Raw genomic sequence first — 26,177 nt, 5'->3', positions numbered from 1 at the left:
CTGAGGTTTATTAGCTTATTAAAAGTTATGCGTTAATACATTGAGTGTGAATTCTCAGGTGTAAATGGGGATCCTCTATTTAATTTTTGCATTTATTTGTGCAGGTTCGAAAGCACGTGAATGACCTATATGAAGACCTAAGAGATGGACATAACTTGATCTCACTTTTAGAAGTCCTTTCCGGAGACACCTTGGTAAGATTTTAGATCAGAACGCAGTGGTTCTGGTTTGTTATATATACATTTGCTCTGTTTGTTAACTGTGTATTGACTGCTGGAGGTTTCTTTTATATTTTCCATAATCTGTGACTCGATACCAAGGACACAAGTTATATTTCTGTTGGTAAAATATTCCACTGTGAATTCCATGGGGGAATGCAACCTGTTCTCTTCATTTCTTGTGGTCAGTGAGACTTCCTTTCTTAATAGGGTAATGCGCTATTTTTTCTGTTCTTCCCTTTTCTTTACAATTTTTCTTTTAACAAGTATTGGATGCTTAATATCCCTTCGCATTAAAGGGAGTAACTTACAAATAGCAAGGATTTAATGTCCCTGAAATTGTCTAACACGCTCCTCAGGTGTCATTTCCTTTCTTTGTGAGCATTACTTCCCTTGCTTGGTATTTGTTCTCTTCATTATGTTCTTCTTTTCATGCTCTTCTTTTCATTTGTGGTCTGTCTTGTGTTTTTGCTGTCCTGTCTCCTGTCTGTTATATTCATTAGCCAAGAGAGCGAGATTTTTTGAAGACCTTACGGTTGGTGAGTTCAACAGAAGCATGCGCAAATGAACAGCATGAGGATGTGGAGGATGAGGATAAGGGGGTAGGTGCCGACCCCCATAACTGTACTAATGTAGTGTTTGAAGTGTGGTGTCTGCTAATGTAAATTCTTAGTTTGGTGTGCTGCGGTAGTGTGTTGTAGAAAGGAATAAAGAACTCACGTTGGTAAACCAGGATACATACGTTTATGATGGAGGTATGGTAAAGACAAATTTTTATTCAGCCTTTTTGTGAACAGCTAAAACGCAGATGTTCAAGATTTCTGCTTGTTTTCTTTCGCTAAACTGTACAAATGGTGCAAATATGTACTGGACAGCATTGTGAAGATGTTATAAAATAATCTTTTAATAATAAATAGGGGAATACCATAATTCCATTAAACCAAGTTTGGTTTTTTTTTTACTTGCAAACAGTATTGTCCCTATACAAGTCATTTAGACAAAGGCTTGAAGGCTCTTAGTGAAGTCAATGGCAACAAATTGATTTGTCTTAATTACAAACACCAGTCTAATGCACCCACAGTGTATTTGAGATAATATTGGATGATACTTTGAAATGAAGTAATTCAGATGTGTAGATCTATTTGCCAGAATTTATCAAATGTAATAGTTATTTTGTCAAAGCAGAGATTAAGTGACAGCACTGTGTAGTGGCTCCTAAGTATATGGACTGTATGCAGGGTTTATCTTTCTCACAACAAATGCCGAATTACTGTTTCACTGTACGTTAACCATCCAGAAGGGAAATATCTACTTATAAAGTATAAAATGCTGAGTGCTTGTTAGTGCAAGTGAGCCGTTTCATGCCTTTGTAGACCTTGCATTATCAGTGTTTGCTAAAGCAACTTGCTGTCATAGGGCCAGAGCGCCTGCTTGGCTCCCTGCGTGTTGCGTTGCAGTTGTGATTTCAGTAGAATTTGTGTGGGTTTTTGGTGGGCGTAACGTAACTCAAAATGCTGCATTTTAGCTGTACATTTTAAAAAAAATACTTCCCCTCTGGGATGCCATACCTAACTATATAGTTTGGGATTTATTATACCCACTTTGTTGTGGAAAACCAAGTTCCAGGTCTGCAGTCCTTTGTTCCATCCAGGGAAGCTGCTTGGTAGCAAGGGCTGCAGGGCTTGATCCTGGGCTATCAGTGTGAAAAACAAGGGGCTAAATAGAAGTTTCTGTAACAGAAATGAAAAATTCTTTGTGTTTTAGTTTATGCTTCTTATTCAACTCCATTTTCTCATGTTTCCTTTTGGCAAGCATCTGATACTCCACAGGGGGAAAAAAAAGGCAGTTGAGGAAAGCTTGGGCTTATCTGTGTGTTTCGCGGTGATTGTCTGAGGAAATACTCATATTCATGGCTGATCCCTAGCAATTGTAGTCCGCTTCAGTTTATTGCTGTGAAAGTTTGTGAAAAATCTGAAATAAGGAAGAAGAATAGAAGGATTTGAATATGATGATGATGATATAAATTTAACTGCTTTCCCATTGCTGATCAGCTAAGTAAAGTATGCTTTTTCTGTGTGATTCTTCTTCTTGGTGATTTTACACTAACTGCATGCAGTTTTGCTGCGTTTTCATTAACATACCACTCATGCTTATTTTACAGTTTCTTCTTGTTAGTTTTGACTTTGCTTTGAGAAGAGTGACTTAGATTTTTTCATGCTTTATAAAGTTCTACCCAAGTCAAGAGTTTACACTTATGCTCTGGGGCTGTATATGTTGTATTATTCTGTTTGGAGGAAGGTATTATCTTTATTAAATGCTTTAAACAAATATGTATCTGTCATAATGATTATGCAGTCATACCATAAAGAAGCAACATTATATCATAAAGTTGCATACAGAGGTAAGCTTTTCCATCACAGATTTTACCAGAGCAACATAAACATCCATGACATTACTTATATTTTACTTTGCTTAATATACTGTAAATCTTTTATAGTAATATATTGTGGTTTAGTTTCTGTGGGTAGATTCATGTAGAGCCTTTTGTAGCCCTCTTGGCCATAATAGTACTCGACAGAGAAACAGCTATCAGCCTGCATGGATCAAAGTTGCAGTGTGCTTGCCATCCACTGTGCTGAAGAATTTCAACTACAGTTTAAAAAAAATATATTTGTTAAAGCACACTTTTCTACCAAGGATATTGACTTCATTAAAACTGTAGTAATTCAGATATTTTACGTGGTATCTTTTAAATCAGACTGTTTGTTCTTGTGTCTGATGTTGTGATCTCATAACTATTGTTTTCCGATTTTAGCCCCGAGAAAAAGGTCGGATGCGTTTTCACAGACTCCAGAACGTCCAAATTGCACTTGACTATTTGAAAAAACGCCAGGTATGGTGAAAATTTTAGTGAATAATGATAATGAAAAGTATGTCTCCTCTAGCTGATAAATAAAAAATATGCCCAGGTTGGTCTTTTGTGCATGCTGTGTAACAGCTGCTGGTGTAGACGTGGCTTGATCTTGCGCTTGAGATGGTTAAGAGAGATGTAGCAAAGGTAACTTTACATAACCCTTCTGTGAGCAATAACATCAACACACTCTGTGTGGTATATGATGTTAAAGAGGAGAAAATAATGAGGAAGGTCCTCGGGAGTTGCTTATAGTAGATTTAACTATCTTTCATGTTGCCCAGACACTAGCTGGTATGCAGTTTTGTTCACAGTCTAATTTTTAGTGTGAAATTTCAGAGTCAAAAGAAATTAGAATGTTGTATGGGATTTCCTTGGTTTGATTATATTTGTTTTGGGAAAACTTTCTCAAGCCTTGATCCTCATGTAAGTAAAACTGGTGCCCTTGAAAGGCAGCAGTCACCTGGGCTGTGGAAGATTCAGGCTTAATTCCACCTGTGTCACCCTTAAGCCAAACACTTGAAACACACACTGCTGGGCAGTTCTCCACTGCTGTGAGTTTCTTTCTGCTTTTAAATTTCTTTTAAACACTTACAGGATTTTTGTTTTCTCCCTTTGCAAAATGGCAGTAATAAAAAATGTCCAAAACATGGAAGGAAAAACTGTACCTCCCTATCTATCCCATCCAAATCAATGACACTGGAAATCTGTTTTTTGATTGGTTGGTTTTTTAATTTTTTAAAAATTTAATTTGCTAGTTAAAAGGTTTGAAAAAAATTGAGGTAGCAAACCACAGACAGATACTTAATTTGGTTATAAAAATTAATGTCTTTTCGTATTTTGAGTGAAATCGCAAACTGTCTTTCGGGACACCAAGTGATGTGTATGTACTGAGAACTCAATCCTGCTTTGCTGAGTTCAAAGCAAACTTCTGTTAACCTAAGTGAGCCATTGAGCGAACACGCTATGAAGTAAATGTATGGCTACTTGAAATGACAGTGGCATTTTTATGCAGCAAGACCTTTGGACTTGTGCTGCACTGTGCCTTACTTATGCACGACAGACTGTATGTATTAAAATACAGGAGTTGTATGATCAGGTCATCCTCATGTTTGTGAATATGTGTGCGTGGTTGGGAGCTGCAAGTCTCCATCATGCAGCCATTGGTTGTGATCTGAGGATTTTTGTGCTCTCTTTAGCCTCTCAGTTTCATGAAGATGGCTGTACTTTACTATACAAAAGCTTTTGGGCTTTGGTCTCCTTGGCAAGTTGTCAGTGGAACTTGCATTTGATTAAAGTTTCAGCCTCCTATTAGGTGTTTCTAAACTGTATTTAGGAGGTAACTTGCTCAGGTTGGCGGTATAACCTTCAAATACAATGCTTTGTTGTGATTGTAAGACAGAGCGAGCCTATATATTGGTAATTTTGAAGCCTGACTTGGGAGAAAACAATGAAGAAAAAAAAATAAGGCCTATTTGACTATCTTGTTGAAATTTGCCAAACAAAAGCAGTTTGTATAGTGCAGTGGGAGAAAAACATTTAGATTTGGTTTTAATTTCTTTTTTGAACTGTGGAATACACTCTCTTCCAGAAAGAATGGTTTTGATATATTTTGGGGTTTTTTTCCTAATAGTTAGGATGATGTCTGCAGATCAAGAGAATGACATGCCTTTGCTTGTTCAGTTGATAGCAGGGTATACGTAAAAAGCACATGCATGTAACTTTACTAATACAAGCATAAAATGCCTTTTAGCTGAGTCATCTTTAATTGCTAGGCTATATGGATGCATAATACATATAGAGAAATTAAATGTAATAAAAAATATGACAAAAAAAGAGGAATTATTGAACTCACTTTGGATGTGAGTTTATGAGAGTGGCAATAATTTCAGCCTTTGTTTTAATCCTGTTAACCATTTCATGTTTATAGCAATGTGAATGAGTACAGCAGCAGAAGCGATAGTAATCGTTGTCATTATTAAGCCATTGGTTATTTTAATGTGATACTAAATTCCTGGTTTTATCAAGCAAGACCATTTTGTTTTAGCAAGTTAGTTCTCCTGCTGTTGAATTCCTGCTTTGTTGCAGGAAAATGGTGGGAGGAAGAAAGGCAGTGATAGTTTACCAGGTCTCTGCTTTGCCCTGAGACTGATACACCAGTTACGGATCATCATATTATTGTTATCCTTTTCCCTTCTATCATAACTTCCCCTTCTGACAAGGACCGAGGTGAAGGGTATTTGGCACAGGGAGCAGATCTGCTGGCACAGTGAGAGCTGAGGAATCTTCTCATCTCAGTGTGGGTGGGAGAGGGCAATTCCTGGCAGGCCGGTTACAGCCAGAGTACAATTCCTCTCTGCTTTGGAGAACTGAAAAAAACCCAACAGAGTAGGCTCAGGAAGTGAGTAATTAATCCTTTATAGTTGTGCCTGTGTAATGCAGCATGTATTTGTGGCACATTTATTTCAGTTTTGTCTGTATTTTCTTTCCATGATGACAGGTGAAACTGGTGAACATTAGAAATGATGACATAACAGATGGGAATCCCAAATTGACTTTGGGGTTGATATGGACCATAATTTTGCACTTTCAGGTAAGCCTGGTTTTGCTTGACAGTATGTTTTCAGTCAGATTCTTCCATACAGTTACAATGGATGTGTCAACTTAGACAGAACTCCATATAGACTGTGAAAAAAAATAAATTAGGTCTGTTCTCTAACGTGTATTTGATGGCTTTGATGATGCATCTTATTTTATGATGTAAACTGACTCCGAAGGTGGTGTTTGTTTGCTAATTTCCTGCCTGTGAAGTGAGAGAAAAACGGGATCAGTTCTGAACATAGTTAAAGACAATAGTTAATGTATTCCTTCCAGTGTTTGGATAAACCAGCCTTGTTTTATTCTACAGACTTCTTCTTCTGAGTATCAAAATATATTAAAAAGTTTTAAATCTTTTTTCATTTTGGATCTGAATTTCTTTGGATCTGAGGTACTACTGTCAGCCTTTTCAGGCAGTTCGTAACACTTCAGCGTCTGTTTTTAGCCCCAGCGATGGTAACGCAGGTCACACTAGGTGGCACTCTGGTTGTTGTACACCGGTGGGATTGTGTACAGTATAATGCAGGCTTACAGTGTCTGGTGTTAAATTGCTTCTCAAAATGAGGCTTTCATAATGGCCGTGGCTGTAGATGATGTAATTCAGATGACAGATAATTCCCATTTAGTGACTGTGTCATTGTTAGCGATAAACTCCCTGCTGTGCAGGCATTTTAGATGTTTAGAAAATTACACGATCACATAAAAAGCCTGGTTCACTTAGAAATATCCTGCACTGGATTTATGACTGGAAAAAAACTTCTGAAAACAACCCGAAACCAGAAAGGCTACTAGGATCTAATTTGCCTTTCTGCAAATCCTAACAAGGAATAAAAGACATGAATAGGGCCAATGTGGCCCTGGTCTAAACAGCCTGCACGGCTTAGCCCAGGCCAGTGCACAGGGCAGGAGAGAAACCACTGATTGCTCGCCACTAGTGAGGACCTAAGTGCCCTCAGCTCCTCCCTGTCGTGCCAATCTTTGCTCCTGCACAGTTATATGGAGGAAGAAGCCCGGGCTTAAATATATTTAAGCATGACCCACAGAATTAGGTGGGTGACTGAATGTTGCTGTGTTTTAAGAAATAAAGGTTATTAACTGCTTATTAATAGAGGCTGGTAGAGGATGTTAAACCTTTACTTGATGTATGTTTTATCTTTCTGAACCTAAATAATAGATTTTTGCAGGATGAAGTTTTTAGTTTTTCTCACTAGCTGAAGCACAGGACATCTGGCACAGTTCTGGGTGCTTTTAAGAAGTCATGAAAGTTAGTGTTACTAGTTACAGCTGTAAAAAATGATGAGAAGAAAAAACATTTATATAAAATAAACTATATTATATTATAAAATAACTAACTCAAGTGAACTGTTGTGACAAGGAGTTTCCCCTGTAGGTAGCCAGCTCCATGTGAAATTTGTTGAAGCATTTAAATTGTAGCTGAAACATGCTTACTTCACTCTGTCCTGACCTCCAATAACTACCAACTCAACGTCTACCAATACAATTCAGATCTTGCAGATCTGTCAGAATAGAACAGAATACTTCAGCTGGAAATGATCTGTAAATACCTAGTCCAACTGACCACTTCAGGGCTGACCGAAAGCTAAAGCATGTTATTAAGAGCATTGTCCAAATGCCTTTTAAACACTGACAGGCTTGGGGCATCAACCACCTCTCTAGGAAGCCTGTTCCAGTGTTTGACCACCCTCTCAGTCAAAAAATGCTTCCTAATGTCCAGTGTAACCCCACCCCTGGCACAGCTTTGAACCATTCCCATGTGTTCCATCACTGGAAACTGGGGAGGAGAGCTCGGCACCTCCCTCTCCAATTCCCTTCCCTGGGAAGCTGCAGAGAGCAAAGAGGTTGCCTCTCAACCTCCTTTTCTCCAAACAAGACAAGGCCAAGTCCTTAGCCACTCCTTACAGGACATTCCTTCCAGCTCTTTCACCAGCTTTGTTGCCCCTCTGTGGACGCATTCAGGGACTTTATTTAATTCTGAAATTGTGGGGCCCAGAACTGCCACGCTACTCAAGGTGGGGCTGCACCAAAGCTGAATACAGGCGGATAAGCGCCATTCTTGACCAGCTGATTTATAGAGTGTTTGATGTGCCCCAGGATGCTGTTTGTCCTATTGGTGAGCTTTTTTTTCCTTTTCAAAATAGTATCTTAAAAATAAGTGTAAAAATGATTTTAAGAATGACTAGTGATTCTTGGACTAAATATTAAGCCTCATTAGTAAATATGGAGTAACTGAAGAACAAGATTTTTTTAAAAAATACTTTTTGTCTTTTTGCTATTGATGGCTACAGTACCTACACTGAGTGCAGAAGGGATTTGTAAAGTGAGGTAAGAGGCATCCTCTGTGCTAGTATGTGCGACCCCGATGTTTGCCTGTATGCCACTTCTTTTGAAGTACATGGCAATGTGGTGTCATTGACGCCTGTATATGGCTGATATGGGCTCAGAATTGATAAGGAGGTTCAGAAGAATGTGCATACTTACACCTTACATTTTTTTGTCTTCACTTAGATTTTGAATGAGGGAAGAGTCTGAACAGAAAAGTCTTAACAGCAGAGTCTTCACAAAGGGATGAAGCTTCATGACAACAACTCTGTTTGTGCATGGAGTAATCCTATAGGTATTGGGAAAGTTGTGATGAGATTCAGTTTGAAATTAAGACACCTAAAGGCAGGTGCTTATGGGGAGCCATGTTCATATATATTAAATGTCTATACTTTCCCTCTAATCTGATAATCTGAATGATAGAGGGTTAGTCTATACAGCTAGTATAGCCTAGAGAGTGAGTCAACTAACCAGCTACCAGAGGCTCGTTCCATTTGACTAAGCAGACATCTATCTGTGGTGTTGGAGATTTATGAGACACCCACATGAGTACAAGAAACATGATGTAGGTCTTATGGGAGACCCACTGTCATCTGGGAAGAGACAGATCAGGCAAGATAAACTGCATCTTAAATGGTGGTAAACATGCGTAGCAACAGATTTGAGGCCTGGAGGGCTAGCCAGTACAGTGGTGGTGTGGTTTAACCCCAGCCGGTTATTAAGTACCGCACAGCTTCTCACTCACTTAGCCCTCACCCAGAGGGATGAGGTGGAGAGTCGGAAAGGAATGTAAAACTCGAGGGTTGAGATAAGAACAATTCAATAATTGAAATAAAATAAAATAAAACACAATATTAATAATACTAACTTGTAATTAAAAGGAGGGGGGCAAGGGGAGAGGAATGAAATCCAAAGGGAAGAGAGAAGAGAATACTAGTGACACAGCACAACTGCTCACCACCCGCTGACCGATGCCCAGCCAGTCCCCAAGCAATGATGCCCCAGCCCCAGCCAGCCCTCCCAGTTTATATACTGAGCATGATGTTCTGTCACATGGAATACCTCTTGGGCTAGTCAGGTCGGCTGACCCAGCTGGTCCCCTCCCAGCTTCCCACTCCCCTCCAGCCCTCTCGCTGGCACGGCCTGAGAAACTAAAAAGTTGTTGACCTAGCACAACCACCACCCAGCAACAACTAAAAACATCACTGTCCCATCAGCATTGTTTTTACACCTAATTCAAAATGCAGCACTGCACCAGCTACTAAGAAGAAAATTAACTCTATTCCAGCTGAAGCCAGGGCAAGTGTGTGAGGCTGGTCGAGCAATTCAGATCACTGGCCTAGAGCACCTACTGAGCTATTCAGTTGTGCAGCATAGGTGCTTAGTGTGATCTGAGATGACACATCATATTCAGTAGCATATGCAGTGGGAAGCAAGTTTCCTTAGGTCCTGTGGTATACGTGCTATTCCCGTGTAGATATCTCAGTTAGTTACAAGTGTCTCAGATGTTCTGGATGGTCAATTGACTTTCTTCCTATGCCTCTACTTCAGGGTGTGAAACATTGCTGTTCAAGATCCGTTGGTTTTACTAACTAGCTCTCCAGGGCTTTTCATTCGGTTTCCTAAAGACACCTGGGATTTGAGTGACATCTGAGGTGTGCTAGAGTATCCAGGACATGCATGTGGAGTTCTCTGATGAGACAGCAGATCTATGAGAGACCCATGCTCTTCTAGGTTGCAGCTGGAGGCCAGGTGGGATATAGCAGGATATCTCAAATTGCTCTAGAAGCCCACGTTCAGGAAACTACATCCTGCCTCCACTGGCTAAAACCGTCTCTTCAGGACCTAGCCAGCGTGTAAACATGAATGTGTGGACACCTATGTTGGGGTGTCTTAATCTGAACTACCACTTAATTTCTTTAATTTTTCCTTAATTTAAAAAAAAAAACAACAGCATTTGCATAAGTAGTTAATTTCTTTGTGAGTATAAGGAGCTGTTTGCCATGTGATGTTACTGCCTCTGCTCCATCATTTATCTGTATTCTACTAACACTGCAGCCTGGGAGGTAGTCAAGATTACAGGGATTTTTTTTTGGCTGCTGTTTGTGGCTTCTTGTTTCTCTTGAGTCATGGCACTTATCTGGAGGCTAATACTTCCTCAAAACAGAAAATCCTTCTACGTATTGGAATGGATTTAGGAATGTTTTAGGGGAAAAACATGATGAACAAAAATAAAAAATTATACACATTTGAGGATTGCATTTCTCTTGCATCTGAATTATGCCTAGAGATGGTTATAGCTCTTTGACTTGGTACCCATAATTAGATGAATATAGATGTTGTTCTGTAGTTATACCACTGACTTCTGCAGCTGCACAAGTCCAGAAATCTTCTGTATCCCAAATAATTACATATAAGATACAGAAAAGATGGTATGGGAAATCTGGTGGTTTATTGAGTTGAACATGTTGGAAAATAGTTTATCCTGTGTGTGTTGAAAATCCTGGAGACATGTATGTTGTTAGGTTTTAGGCAAACTTTCAATGTATGCATTTCACATGCCTTTAATAATATGTGGCTTTTTTGAAATTCAGTTTCATAATGCCATAACTACTGGAAGTTATTTTCCTGGCACCTGGAGAATGTGTTAAAACAGGTCACAGTGTTTTGTAAAATTATAGGCTGTATGTATAAATACCCTTCTTTAACACCTAGTACATTATGACATTGGACATAAGCAACTATAAATGAAGGGAGAATTTGGCCTCAGTAAGTAATCACAATTTTAGTAGGATAATTTCAGTGAAAATTGGTGATTATTTCTTTTCAATTTTCAATTCAATTCAAAAAAACTGCAAACATTCTTTAATTTAACAAATGTTAAATATTTAGAATAGCTTGCAGTTGGTTGACAAGAACATGCCAAAACAAAGCAAAACCTGAAACTTTAAACTTTCAGGCATCTAAAATAAGACCTTTGTGAACTCAGACCTTAAAAACTTTCTGGAGCTTCAAAGTCATGAGTCAGTAGACTTTTTCTATTTCAGTTTCATCATCATTTTGAAGCTCGGGAATTGCCATGAAACACTTTTCCTTCCATTCTCCCCCGCTCCCTGCTGTCAGGCCTCTTTGCAGGATGCTGCTTTTGAAGGCTCCAGTCAGTAACGTTTTTGTCCAGATGTTACAGCACCATCCAGCCCCCACTGGCCAGATGGTTGCTTTCTCTCAGGCCTCCCTGGGGCACATGTAACCTCTTCACATTCCTCTTGTCAGCCAGCAAATACTTTTTTTTGCTGCTGACTCCCCATAAACCTTCCAGCAAAATGCATCCGTTGTCAGTCTGCCCCAAAGCAGTGTATGGACTGTTCATTTGGTCCAGCAGATCAGCTGTTAAACTTTTACCTGTCTGGGCAAAAGGGTAGGAAGGGTGGATTTGTTTGTAGATGACTTGGCTGAGATAAAGACAGCTACCCAAGTGGTTTCTCAAGTTCCTGATACCTCTTAGTGCAGTTAGGTGTTCAGAGCCTGCAATGCAGGTAGTAATTTTGAAGCACTCTTTGTGTTGGTCGTGAAGGCTGTGTCCTTCACGCAGCGTGGACAGAGGAGGAGACGGCTCAGCTGTGGTGGCCCATTCCAGTAAACGCTGTGCAGAAGGCGGAGGAATAATGGGATGTTCTGGGACTTGTGCACCTTCCTCTGCTTCAGCAGCTCTGCTGTGAAATCTGATAGAGGTCGCCATACAACAGACATGCTGCCTGCTTTGCTGAGGTGGCAATGTGGAGTTGAGAGGGCTGGGTCTGGTCTTCACTCCGTTGTCCTGGCATCTGTTCTGCTGGCTGCAGCTGGCTGATGGCAGCTGGCTGTGAAGCCTGCCTCTGGGCCCTGCCCGAGCTGTGGGCCTTGGAGCCCAAGCACTGAAGTTTAATCTGCCTCTACTTCAAAATAGGTAGAACAGTTCAAGGTCTGATCTTGTCAAAGATTTAAAGATGGAGCTATGTGGCCACTTGTCTAACCTCTGTCTATAAGTGGTGGTAGGATAAACTGTATTCCACCAGGGAGCTGCAATTCCCAGTCATTCACTGTTGCAGCAGACCTCTCATTCAGCACATGGTGGGGTTTATTCTTCCTGCATTTCATTCCTCAGCTGAACTGCTAGTTATCTCTTCTGGAATTCTTCAGCAATTAAAAAAAAAAAAAGAAAAATTGCTGACTTTCAGGTAAGAATATGAGTATGGAGTTCTTCCAGTTTCTGGTACTCCTCTGAGTCACAGCAAGGACGAGAGGCATTAGGGCTCATCGCAGGTTGTATTTAGACTTTATCTCTACAAATGGTGCGATATCTGTAGCAGGATAAGATTTATGAGCAGTTAGCTCATCTGTGTGGATTCTCTTCATCCCTAATCCCGTAAAACCAGCAACAAGGAGCAAATTCCTCTCTTTGTAAGCCATCTCACTGGTTATAAAACCTCTCCTGTTGAGAGTCATGACTTTTGGTAGCTCAGTGGTACCTGAAAGCTGAACAGCAATTTTTGAGATTTTGAGGAGTGGTTGCCAGAACAGCACAAACAGCTCCAAATACAACCTTTTGTTTGTGCTGGCAAGCCTTTATTTTTTGCCTTGTTCTCTATCTTGTGCCGCTTTAATTTTCACTTTCTCTTTGGCTTATGTTTATCTCTCTGTCATTCTGCATGTGACCTTTGGGCTGTGCAACAAAATGCTTGCTGATTATCTGGTATGCTGTTTTAGTACCATGAAATGGCACGTCTCATTTATGCTAAATGCTCCATTGCTTTTGCTGTGTTGCATAAACACAGGGGAAAAAAAAGAGGGGGAAGGGATCTTAGATCCAAAACTATGTGAAATGCATTCCTAGTAGGCTTTTGATAAAAGGGATCAGGTGTGGTTTGATGGCAAAGTGGAATAACCTTTCCTTTACAACATTTGCTAACTATACAAAACCAATGATAAAGCATGTTAGCAGTGTGCAAAGGATGAATGGTCTCAGCATTTTGCAGACTAACAAATACGCAGATATTCAACTTTGCCATTATAATGTCCCACGTTTAGAACATAATGCATTTCAGTCACAGACGTGCTCGACAACTTAGAGAAATCTATGGTTAAATGCAAACCTGTGCAAATCTGAGTGAGGTATTTCATGTATCAATGTTCATCTTTTTTCTGCCATGCCTTAATGTTAACCTCTTGTTTGTGATTAAGCAACCTCTAAGACAGATCAAGTTGCAAACAAGTATTGGTCTAATCCTTTATGCATGTTATACTTCTTAAGGATTTATGTGCCAGAAAAAGTCTTTTGCTAATCTCCCCTTAAAACTTCCCAGCACTGGTGAGTATAAATTTGTATCTTTAAGGTTTGTGTTTTGTGTGTTTTTTTTTTTTTAAAAAAAGGAAAGAAACACATCAATCCTATTTCTAGCAGCTTTGATCATCTGAATCTTTGACTTTAGCAAGTGCTGAGCTTCCATTGCGGTCTAGTTAGATGTCTGAGACAAAGCCCCTGGTGTGGTCAGGTCTTGCTATTTTGGGGTGGTTCTCATAGGCTTCAGTTGTAGTCTCTTTTGATGCTTTAGAAGATCATATTTCTTTGCTCTAGTAGGCATGTTTTAGAAGAGATTTCAATTTCCCCTTTTCTGAATTTCCAGTTTAATCCCGTTACATCTGTGTCTTTCATTGCTGAGACTGAAGTTATGACTTCATAGAATGTCAGTTAGCCGAAAGTGGTCATTTTGCCTTCAGTTACTTGCACTTTCATTTATCATCTTCCCTTAACGTGGAATACGATTTTGCCTAGTTTTTTTATATAAAACCCCATAGCTGATATAAATGCAATTTGTCAGTTCTTTTGTCCTTGGTCTTTTCTTTGGTTCAAGACCATAATTGACTTAGTTAAAGTGACTGTAAAGTTTCTTTTCTGTTCATGGAAAAACAAGGAACAGTAGAAAGAATTGTTAACAGAAACATGATAGCCTTCTCACTCAGAAATGGCTGCTATGTGTTGCTAAATTGGTTATTAAGTATCAAAAATACATATTTCTTACCTAACTCTAGGAAGATAGGCACGAATACTGCTAATAATCTGTAAATATGTGTTTGGAATGCATTACTCCTAGTTATTTAGTTATAAATAATATTTAGAAATGGTTGAATTCTAGGACTAGCTGCAGTTATACCAGATGCACGCAACTAAATTCACCTGGAATATGCAGCAATAAGCCAGGATTTTTGGGAGCACTGAGCTTGTAACCAGTGTTTCAGAATGAGTCTTGTATTTTTGCTGTCTCAATTTTTTAATTCCACTTCAGAGGCAGCTGATTTTCTGAAAAGGTGAATTACCTACTCTTAAGAAAAAATAATCAAAATTTAAGGTATGTATGAAAGAGGATGTACAAGATTCTAAATTACTGATTACATTACAAATTGCACATTGTCAGTTGTAAAATAACAACACATTTCTTCTGACCTGTCTTGAATTACATTTGATTTGATGTTTTTATGACAGTGTGCTACTGATTCTAACAGGAATTTTGAAATAACAGAGAATGCTTTAGAGATGTTTTCTGTTTGGAAGAAGGTGGGATCATACTGATTGTTAAACAGATGTAAACCACTTAAAGGAAATACATACTAAATCACATTCCATTAAACCTCAGTAAATAGTCTAACATTATTTAGAAACCTCTGTGCCCATGTGTCTTAATTTAAATATGCACTTGCATTGAAAATTTAAATTTGCATTATTTTTAAGCAAATTCTTAACTCCTGTGAAATTTGTGGAGGAAGAACAACGTTGGCAGTGTACTTGTGGCAGGCTGTATTTACTTTAATACGTTTTTTGATTAGACAGTTAATACAGCATGAAAACTCAGTATTGTTCATTCAAATGCTCTTGACTTTAACACTTTACATGATTTCTACTTTATCAAGATAATCATAATAAGTTTTTTATAAGAGTGCATAGTGTCATATTTTAATATTATTACACTATGATCTTTTTAACCATGTATTATTGTTATTAGACATGTTGTTGTTAAACAAGAAGCTATATCTGTGTGAAATGAAATCAGTCTTGGTCCGTTGCACTGCAAAGTCCTGAATCATCTTTTTTGATGAGAGAGGAGAAAGAGGAGGTGTATTTTCAAGCATAAAAGCCATTTGTTCGTACAAACACAGTGATGTCATTTACAAAAACTTCTTTTTTTTCATGTTCTTTTTCTGTTAATTAAGGGGGAGGGCATGTCAGGACCCTACTCAGTCCCATGTGGGAGTGTGTTTTAAGTCAGAGTCTTCTGGCCTTGGCTGAAAGTCACTTTTCTAAGCTGACCAGAATACAGCTTTTTCACTGTGAGTAAAGGGTGCAAATGTCACAACCACATCTGTATGTTGAGCATACTACAAATGCAAATACAAATCGAGGCCATGAAAGAGTGTGGTCGTAGTGTAAACATCTACTTTGAAAAGAAACACGTTAGCGTTTAGCCTGTATGTAGCTGTCCATCTACCAGTGGTACACAGCATTCAGGAACAGCCTTCTAGTCCCTTGGTGTTACAGTAAAAGATTTCCCAAGCATTACCATCAGTTTTTTTCCCAGTGTCCTGAGAGTAGTCAGCAATGAGCGTTCTGTATTCTTGGAAATTCTTTGGAGCCTGATCTTACTTCTATATTGTATTATACGTTCTAGATCCTGTCAGTAAAATGTCGTAGAATACTTCAGTGGAACTGGCCCCTGGGGATAAAGTCTCTGGGTTTCGTTATTGCAATTCCTTTACAAATATAAGCAAGGGAAACTCAAAGGTAACACGTGATAGTGCTTGGCAAGTCACTCAGTAGTTCCTTCTCAGCATGAGGATCTGTACACATGTACCCCTGCTGATGTTTGTTGGTTTTGGTAGGTTTTGTGTATCAGTGACAGAAATGAAGTGGAAGCTTAAAAATGTATTTTCCAAAGTGTGCTGGTGATAAGACTTGTTTGCATCTTAATAGTGTTCAGTTCTACTTAGTTGCAGTTGTAGTTGGATGCTTCTTAGCTGTTACATTCAGAGCTACACAAAAATGCCTACAGAACAGGAGCATGGGAGGAGGGTAAAGCTCCATTTGTATAGATCAACTTTGTGGACAGTTTTCTAGATAGACTGGCTCTTGTGATTTGTTTCACCTTTATCTGCTGGAAGGTTTAAATTTGCTGCAAGGTTCTGGCCCCGAGTACACAGCACCACTGCCCTGAGCAAGCTGTTATGCTTTTATGATAGTAGTGAAATAGCAGGTTATTTATAGCTGACAAACCAGTGAAAAAATCACATCAGCTGCTATGAAAACTCCACATACAAATAAAAATTTGACCCCCAACAAGCTGTCAGAGCAATCTCTGATCCTTCACTTTAATCTTCCCATCTGTGGATCATTGGATACGTAATAAAAACATAAGAAGTGCAAACCAAATCTGCTAACTAAATCCCTGCTATTTGCTGTGCTGCTTGCTTTTGGACTCAAGAGTGTAACTAATAGTTTCAAAGGTTGCTGCATGTTTTCCTACTTTATTTTGCTCAAGTTATTAAATGAAGGGGGAAGTTAAAATGCATGCAAGAATTTTCTGTTGCTCATAAATGCTGTGTCATCTCTGTGAAAGGCCATCAACATTACAGCCCAGTGCTGAAGCAGTGATGTTTATTTAAGAGGATTGGTGGCCAGAAATAAGCCACAGTGTCTAATCAGACACAGGCCCTGCCTGGGCATCGTGCCACAACGTTTATTGCGTGTGCATTTCTCATAAGCAAAATGGCTACGTACTGAGGAGGATGAACGTGAAGTCTGGAAGAAATTAGGTGCAAACGGCAGTTCTTAACTTTCTGAGGAGGATTTAAGTGTATGTAAATATACTGGAATGAATGAGACTGTGCAACTGTGAGTTACCGAAAGCTAAATGGGGAATGTCTGTGGATGTGTGAGGGCTGAAAAGGAAGAACAGTGTTTAGATCCTGCCAAAGCTCCCTTAAGTCCAGCTAAACATTCCCCTGGAAGAAAATATTTCAGAAGAAAAAGGAGAAAGAAATCAACTGAGGGACCAGATTCAGTACAGGTTAAAGAAAATGAAGAAAAAAGCCAGTATGAACTGGGGATTTCAGAAAACATCGAGATTCATCCCAAGGGTGTGGGACTGGCTGATTCCTTCCCCTGGAGAGTGACAGTGACCGGTAGTGCTTTGCCTGTGAGTACAGACCTTTCAACTGATCCTGTTAAAGCAAAAGTTTTACTAAGTGAAACAAAGAGTGATTCTCTTTGTGGGGACAGTTTTCATGGTGATAATCAGAGGCTCATGAAGTCTGATGAAACAGAGACATGGTTAAAGGAACAACACAAGAGGAGTTCTGAGAGACGCTGTACAGGGAAAAGGAAGTACTCGGAGGATGGCAACAAGAGAGAATTAGCATTCCTGAAGAAATACAGTGGTCTTTGTTATGGAAAGGCAGCCAGCTTGGATTCTGCTATCCACATTTTAGGCAGACGTGAAGAAATGGGGTTAAACATAACTCCTTGCAAAGTCGTTGAAGATGTACCAGAAAGCAATAAATCTGAAAAGTTGCATGACTTACTTTCTGAAAGCAAAAGTGATCCACTGCTTGAACGAAAGGGGTTTTATTCTCCTGATGCTGTGCTTTCCCAATTGCCAGATGAAAAGGCATTATTTAACATTCCACCTAACAGGAGCAAGGTAAATATTTTGGCACAGTACCTTACCTTTGAAAGTTAGCTCTGAGTAGGTATTGGAAATTTGTTTTTTCTGTTGGAAAAATATCTTCACTTTGCTGTATTTTTGTCTTTTTGTACTTTGTCTTTGCCTTTTACCCATGCTGTGATACTACAGACGGAACATATTACTTGATTTTTTCATAGGTTATATAATACCTCTGTACTCCAGGAGTGTTGATGTATCTTTGTACTGTTTTGCTGTCTGTAGTTTGATTTGTTCCCTAATTTAGGAAAGAGGTTTTAATGTTAAAATGGTTCTAGAAGGTGGAGTGAATTTTAGGGAGTTGTTTAAGTTCACATTCAGTATCTGCAGTAAATTTTCTTATCAACTCTTGACAGTCTCATAATTCCTCTGGGTCTTGTGTCAAGGAGAGGAATATTTCTAATTCTTTTCAGTTATGGCCAGTAGAAACTGAAGAATGAATAGAAATATGTAGGCAGCTTGAAATAGAAAAAGTGAACATAAATCATGTTAATAATGCTCCACACTTTTCCTCGCAAACTGTCTAGGTGACCTATTAATGTTAATTATGGAAATTCCATCTTCCTCTGATAGTAGGATTATTTTCATTTCACAATAAAGGAAACCAAAGTACGAGCTTAGTTGCAGAATATCTGAAGGAACACAAATTCTTGTCTGTTGATGTCCATGCTTAGCAATTCAGTCTGTACTACCAGTTCTGCCCCACTCATCTTCAGTGCAACTGAAATCTGTAGGTATAGATCAAATGCCGATACCTGGATCTGATCCAAAACTAATTCCCCTCACTCAACAGGGACATCTGAGCTTTCAGTTGAGTGAACAGAGGAAATGGGCATACGGCAAAGGTACTCTTTCCAGCAAAGGGCTAACTACACTTCTGTTGTTTATATAATTTACTTTTCTAACAGGAATCAAATTATAGTTTTTCCAAGCTTAGTGTTTAAATACAGATGGCACACCCAGTTACAACAAACAGTACACACTAGTACAAATAGCCTCCTAATACACTTGAAGATCTTTGCCCTCTTAATCTTATCTGGAATTCAAGAACAGCTTAGGGATGTTCTTTGATTTGAACAAAACGTCATTACTCTGTAAAAGTATGAGGCTGTGAGTGTTCAGCCAAGCATGGCCACTTTTTCCTGTATAATCACAGTAATACAACATTAATATTGCTGCACTTACTACTCCTGCCAGACATGTACCTCTTGTTACTACAGGGGAAAGGGGGGTCATAAAAGAGGCTTCTGTTGAGCACCTGCATCAGTACTGAGACTTGTGCTGCTGATACTGATAAAACGCTGCTTATGATGTGGGTATGAAAACTTCTGACAGATCAGGCTAAATGCCTGAGTTGCTGAAGTGTCTGGTTTTCAATTCAGTTCCCTTTCTCAACCCAGGATTCTGAGTAAAAGTAATTTTAAGAGCACCTGGCTTTGACCTCTAAACAAATGCAAGAAGAAAACTACATTTCATACTGCAGTTATTTTACAAAGTCATGACTACTTTCCTTTTGATTGCTTTTGAGAACTAAACAAGCCTTTGAATGTCTTATGTTTCAGTACAAAACAGTAAAGCTGTTATTTATACAAGTACACAAAGTTCCTGTTATCAGCCTGAGCTGATACACAAGGTTTGCAGTTACCAGTCTCAGTTTTTACCATTTTTGTTGCCTTAATTACAGAGATCAGTAGCCTCCACTCAGCTTGTCGACTTACCCATGCTGTAATGCACTCTCAGCTTACACAGTGCCTCAGGTGTGGCCGATAATGGAAGGCATGTTGGTTTTTCAAGCCAAGAGACAGACATCAGAGGAAACTCATTGGTACAGCTGCCCGGCTAACTTGCACTCTAAGAGAGATGACATTTTACTTTCTAAAACAGCATAGTCACCGCTGCTGGAATACATCCTTTGAATTGCCTTCTGTGGCGCGTTTTCTTATACATGTAAAACAATTACGATTTTGTGTTCAAATATGTGCTACCTAGATGTATTACCTCAGTTTTCCTATCTGCAAAATTCAGGTAACCAGGGTGTTCTGAAGCTCCATTCTTGACTGCTTGCTAGTAGCTTTGAGAGAAAAGGTTTTTTACACTCTGCTGGGGCCTAATTTCTGCCACCCTTGTTCCTAATACAGAAAGGTGATTTCCTCAAGCAAGATATCCTCTTCAGGGCTGCCCTAGAGCAGGTGGCAGCTTGCGTTGAGGTCAAGAACTTGTGAATCAAGACTGAAACAGGCTTCCTGCAGCAGCTCCCCTTCCCAGTGATGTTTTAGTACAGTGCAGGCAGAGTAGAAAATCAAGGCTGTGGTTTTGACTTCTCTACAGGGGATACTGCCACTGTGATACTTGATGTCTCCTGTGTTGAAATAAGCCATGGTTTTCATTCGGTATCAGCAAAAGATAGCTACCAGGTGGTCTTACCCCACCAGTTTTTGGTGGTTGTCAGCTTGTGACAAAACCAGTGACTTATGTGTATCATGTTATCAATCATTATCATTCTATCTTAATTATCATATCTATCTAATTCTTCCAGTCTAATTTGTGGTAGTTTCAGTTCCTGTTCATGGATGTAAATGTTTTTTTTAGAAAAAAATAAGTCTAACATTTCAAATCATCTACTTCCAGTACTCAATTGTTGTCTTGGCTGCAAGTTCCTCAGCTTTTTTTTTTTTTTTTTTTGCCATGCATCTACATAGTGTTTGATACAGTGGATTTCTTACCTCGTTTACAGTACTAATAATAATCTGCAAAAAACCCTCCATGTATTTGAGTCAGGTTAAAGAAAATATACTTGCTTTTAAATAATAATAAAAAAATGTAGATTATTTGTAATCAGCATATCCAGTAGAATACTTCTGGCTAAGTAGTCATCCATTTATTATTGCAGTCATCATTGCAAATAGTTGTAAGAGAAAATGACACCTTCCACCTATATCCACCATCATACACTCTTGTATTGTCTATTTAGGTAGCACAGTTAAGGGAGGAAGAAATATCAGATGGTCTTTGGTTACGTGATTTGCAGGGCAGAGGTCCAAAGTCAGGAGTTTCACTTTGTTGGCATAGTTTGCTTCCTTGTAATACTCACAAGAAGGAGGTGCGATCCACCTTAAATGCTGGTGAATGAAAGAGATCTATAATCACGGATGGAACTACAAAACTAGGGCTGGAAAAGTTCTGCACAGGTCGTGTAGGTCATCTCAGTACCTGAAGCAAAGTAACTTAACAAAAGCCATTCTTGACTGATAGTTTTGCTTCTGTGTCTGCCTTACTGCTGGTTTCACATACTTCCTGAGTAATAATTTTAGTGCTTATCTGTCTTTTGTATTAAAAAGTAGTTTTAGCTGAAAACACATATGCTCATTTTAAACTCATTAGTTCTTCTTCTATTCCCGGAAGAGTTGATTTATTACCTTTTTTGCAACAGCATTTTACATATTTGAAGACTGTTGTCACATTTCCTCTCAGTAAATGCAGTTTTTCAGTCTTTCCTAACAGGTCACATATTTTTAGATCTTTGTCATTCTTGTTTTTCTCTTTCAATCTGCTTCCACTAATCTCACGGGTTTTTTTGAAGGGTGTTGCCCAAAGCTGGACTCTTATTTTTTTGTGTTCTTCAGACTTCTCTGGTTTAGGGCTAGCTGGAAATAGAATACATTTCATCATACATCATATATCTCTAGCCCATTATTTCTGCAGTTAGATACATTATGTCAAGTTCAGACTTGCTTCAAAACATGCAGGGTAAGATGGAATTGGAGGGATGACTCCTTACTGTTTATGCCAGACTTGCTCTTATATTTGCACTGTAAAAAATGAGCCATAGAAATCCAGCACCACCATTGATCTCCTTGGGAAAATATTCTCTCATCTGCTCTGTGCTTTGGATTCAAAACTGCATCACTGAAATCAGTACAAGTAAAGAGATTGAGGCTTTTTGGTGTATGGATTTTGTATACTGTGTGATGCAGAGGGAGCTTACAGGCAGAGAGAAAACACTTGCGGTAGCAGAGATGAACGAGTTCTCCCAGTTACAAAAAAAAATAATAATATTAGAGTATTTAGTGCCAGTTAAGACTTTGATCCTGAAATACAAGGGCTGTGCAGAGAATTACCTCTGCCACCTTTTTCTTGCATAACTAGTAATTCACAGGCTTTGAGATAATTTGGAGAACTGCATCTCTAGCAAACAACTGTTCACACTCATGCAAACTCAGTAATTTGTTCCACGCTTAAGGAAAAAAATGTCCTCTAGTAACTGTTTATAGTGGTTGAATGATAGGCTTGTGGGATATAAGAATGAAAGGTTCACACAAACTGCTTGCTTTGAAGGACTAAACTTGAACAGTGGACGGTTTCATTGCCCCTTAACTTATTTGCTGTTCTAGCATTCCTCATTTAGTAGCCCTTCTTTTTCTTTCCTGTGGTAGATGATGTTATAAATATTGATGATAATGCACAGTTGGTAGATGAGTATCAATACTGTCCTTATGGGGTTATCAAAGGAAAGATGTGCTTGCTGTCTCTCTCTGACACCTTATTTTGTGGGGGTAATGATTAACTTGTTAAGTAGTTTGAAGTTAATGGGGAATCTTGCAAAGCAAAGCTCATATTTGTGAGTGTAATAAAGTATAGCTCTTTGACTCACCATTTCCTTCTGTGTATTTTTATACTTTTAAAATACGAATTCACTGTTTCTGAAAAAGTCTGTAAACTTAGCCTTGGAATCTAAAATACTTTATTTAGGGAACAGAAGTGCTCAGGCTGTCTTGATTTCTCATTACTGTTCATTAACCTGTACCAAAACAGGCTACCTCCAAAAGCAGTTTCAGTTTTTAAAGCCAGTCTAGTCTATTCCTTTTTCTTCAGATTGCCAACTAGGGTGATGAATGGTGCTTGGAAGGTTTTGGATTGAAATCCTGTTGGTCTTAGATTAATGAGCTAAATTCATGCTTTAGCCATCCAAAATTTGGGCTGTGAGCTTGCCTAGTGGTCACTTTCAGAGTAAGAAATGTTTTCCTGTGTTTGTGTTCATAGCTACAAATGTTGTTTATATGTAACGACAGATACAAGTACGACCTTCAGAAGTTGCCTTGATGTCTGAAATTATTTGTTTCCAGAGGAATCTAATATGCCCTCAAATATGCTGCGTTTGCAGTCTCTACATTCTGAAACGTACATAGCCATTGCCAGTCAACTAACCGTGAAGGAGGCTAAAGGTTTGAATTTAGCAGTAAGGAATGGCCATTAGCAAATTACATTGTTAGCTTGCTTGTGCTAGAATCTATTAAAAATGTGATACTTAAGGATTATACACAGAGGACTTGCTGAAAATGACAGGGGGAAAAAAAAAATAGGTTTGGGTGTTTTTTTGCTAGATATCTGGCACTTCCAGGTGACATCATCTCTTTCAGAATCAATGTCTGGATAAGCAGAAAATGGTTGACTTCATTTATATTGTGGTCTTGCTGTTCTATGATGAATAGCAACTAAAGCTACTGAAAAACCATTTAGTTTGCTTTCTTGCTTTGAAATACAAAGAGTAAAGGTAACTTACAGAAAGCAGGTCTTACACTACAGATAAGTTCCCTAGATTTTTACAGGAAAATTTTCAGAGGGATTTTAAATTGGTCTTTTGCCACATTGGATTCCCTGTTGTCTTCAAATACAGAACTCACACCATCTGTATTTTGTGTGATTTCATGTAGTGAATACTCCGTGCCAGGTTTTGATACCTAGAAACTTACAAACAATCACAGCTGCATGTGTTCTCTTCAGTGTTTTACACAAGAAAAGGGTTGTGGTTTTTTTTCTTTTTTCTCTTTGATCTTTCTTAGAAATGTGCAGTGTTGAAGCTGGAGACAAAAGGATGCAAAAAATGCTGTCAGATCTTTGGAGGTTATTTATGGGTAGTTGAACAGTTAAAACTATTTTGCTTTTTAGCATTGGTGCTTGTATTTTTCCCTTACCTAGAGCCAGCACATATGATGGCCTGTGATAAGTATCTGAAGAACAGCTTTCACAATTAGTGATTTTGTGGATACTTGAATAGAAAATAATTTGTTGCTTGCATTAAATACAGCTGTAAATGCTCATTGTCCTCTGAAAGTGTCAAAAGTGGTTAAGTTGCAGCAAGGATTGTGGCAGCTACATTGCCCTGAGATCTCTAAGGCTCTTCCTTTTGTCCCCTGCTTCCTTGTGCTTCCCACCACCTCCTGTTAGGCATTGACATAGCAGCATCAGTGGGAAAGCTACATCTCTTTATTCCTGGCACTGTGTTTTGTGTGGCTCTAGTGTGAGAAAACCCCATGATTTCCAGCCTAGCCTATCTGAATTCCCCCAGGAAGAGCCCAGACAGAAGATACCTTTGTGTGCAGAGATTTCAAGGCCAGGAGGCATCCTTACGGTTGTTGGTCCCATCTGACCTCATGAGCATAGCTCCTGGGTTTGCACTAGGACAGGATGGCTGGAATTGACATAGCTCAAATTAAGCCTGTTCTGCAGCTAGCTCGAGCACCTACCTTGTCCCCAAAGTTGTCTGTGGGCAAAGTCCCGTGAGCCCTGGCCTCAGGCTGGCACCAGAGCCGGAGGAGACCTGTCTGTCTCCCCATGGTGCTGGGTGTAGGCTTGTGTGGTGCAGTCTCTTCCAGCTGGGTTCACGGGGGTGCTTGTTGTCCACCTACAAATCTCGGCATTGTCTCAAGCTCTCTTGATTCTGTCCAAGCACCGCTGCCTGTTTTTTATAATGTCTGAGCTGTGGTACTCATGTCCTTATACAGTGCCTCATGGTACCTGGGTTCTTAGGTGTCTTCATAATAACGTAAATGTTATTGATTGAATAAGAGGAAAAAGGTGGTCACTTAGAAGAAAGAACATGTGATAGCACTTTCTTTATCAAAGCGTATCTTCTTTTTGTTCTGTCTTGAAGTTTGGATTTACACTGCATATATTTTCTATAACATGAGGTACAAGCAATACATGTGCAAATTAGGGAAATGTCTGCTTCATGTTTACACAGTGGTAGTTTTCTAAGCAAACTTACTGAACCTCATTAGGGGAGAATTTAATGTACTAGAAAGGGTATTTGTGTGTAAAATTCCCAACGCTTTCCTGCTTTCCCTGATTTGAAGTTGATAATGCTTAGATAATACAAACCCAAACCTTCTGTGTCAGGCAAAATTTTTATTTAGGATCTTTCAGTCTTTTAGTCATTCCTAAAATACTTCTCAGAAAATTTTGTTCTAAAACTATTATTATCACTTTTCAATGTAAATGACTGTTTTGTTACGGAATTCCAGAGCAGTGTATATTATAATTTAACCTGTTTTAAAACAGGAACATTGTAGCTAAATAAAGTATGACTAATATTGATAATGAATATTATATAGGTGTGAAGTATATACATATGAAAGATTGTATTTTATATGTAATTATGTAACATTTATGAATAATAGGTATAATATTTTTTTTAATGCACATTATCAGCATAAAATAGAGATAGTAAGTATTTTTTGTTTTGTAATAGTATTATATTGTCCCCAGAAATTAGGAGGCTGAGAACTAGGTAACTGAAGAAAATTGTGAAGCTATGAATTTTTTATTTCATATTGAAGATTTTAAGAGTGCATAAGGATAAGACATGAAAGAATATTGCTACAGCACATAAATAATCATCATATTCATGTATGCAGATATCAGACAGAAAATTTTTCAGCAATGCAGAGTGGTTTTCTGCAATATTTTAAATGTTATTTGGGTTAGATGTAATTGTAATATTTAAATTAACTCTCTTTTAGATATCTGATATCCATGTTACTGGAGAGTCAGAGGACATGTCTGCTAAAGAGAGGCTGCTCCTGTGGTCACAGCAGACAACCGAGGGTTATGCTGGAATACGTTGTGAAAATTTCACTACCTGCTGGCGCGATGGAAGATTATTTAATGCCATCATTCATAAATACAGGTAAATACCCTGTTCTATTGGAAAATGTTAATTACAGCATTTTAATGTACATAGAGAGAGGGCTCTGTGGTATATGCCTGTGACAGCACGGTGGAGATGACACTGGCTTTTCCTGGGCAATTCCCTGCTCTTTGCTGCTGAAGGATGCCTCATTAGCTCTTGTGTGTCCCTCCTTCCTCAGAGGAGCATCTCCCTGAATGCTACACACCTCTTATGGGGCACCTCCAAGCTGCTGAGAAGAATATTCCTGGGATTCAATCTTCTCCACTGTCCCTTTTTGTCATAGTGACATTTAATTATAGGCAGGGTAGAGGCAGAACTGGTCATGAGTCCAAAACAGCACGGCTGGTGAAAGCCTAAGATCCCTGTATTCTTCCCTGTATGACTTCATGGCC

General features: G+C 38.9%; 1 protein-coding gene across 7 annotated transcripts in view; it reads left to right on the top strand.

The window, feature by feature from the left end:
- The window catches only part of DST (dystonin), a 268,181-nt gene that overhangs the window by 78,104 nt on the left and 163,900 nt on the right, over positions 1 to 26,177 (top strand). For 5 of the 7 annotated variants that reach the window (XM_037393117.1, XM_037393114.1, XM_037393116.1 and 2 more), the window contains exons 3-6: positions 105 to 194; positions 3,034 to 3,111; positions 5,630 to 5,722; positions 25,616 to 25,782. In XM_037393117.1, coding sequence (XP_037249014.1) covers positions 105 to 194; positions 3,034 to 3,111; positions 5,630 to 5,722; positions 25,616 to 25,782 — 428 coding nt within the window. Of the gene's footprint in view, positions 1 to 104; positions 195 to 3,033; positions 3,112 to 5,629; positions 5,723 to 16,857; positions 17,796 to 25,615; positions 25,783 to 26,177 lie in introns of those variants that run through there. The other 2 variants (XM_037393111.1, XM_037393110.1) reach the window with 1 other exon arrangement.

The sequence above is a fragment of the Falco rusticolus genome, chromosome 6 (assembly GCF_015220075.1).
Source record: "Falco rusticolus isolate bFalRus1 chromosome 6, bFalRus1.pri, whole genome shotgun sequence".
NCBI lineage: Eukaryota > Metazoa > Chordata > Aves > Falconiformes > Falconidae > Falco > Falco rusticolus.
The sequence above is the reverse complement of the archived record's forward strand: the minus strand, read 5'-3'. Positions and strand labels throughout refer to the sequence as shown.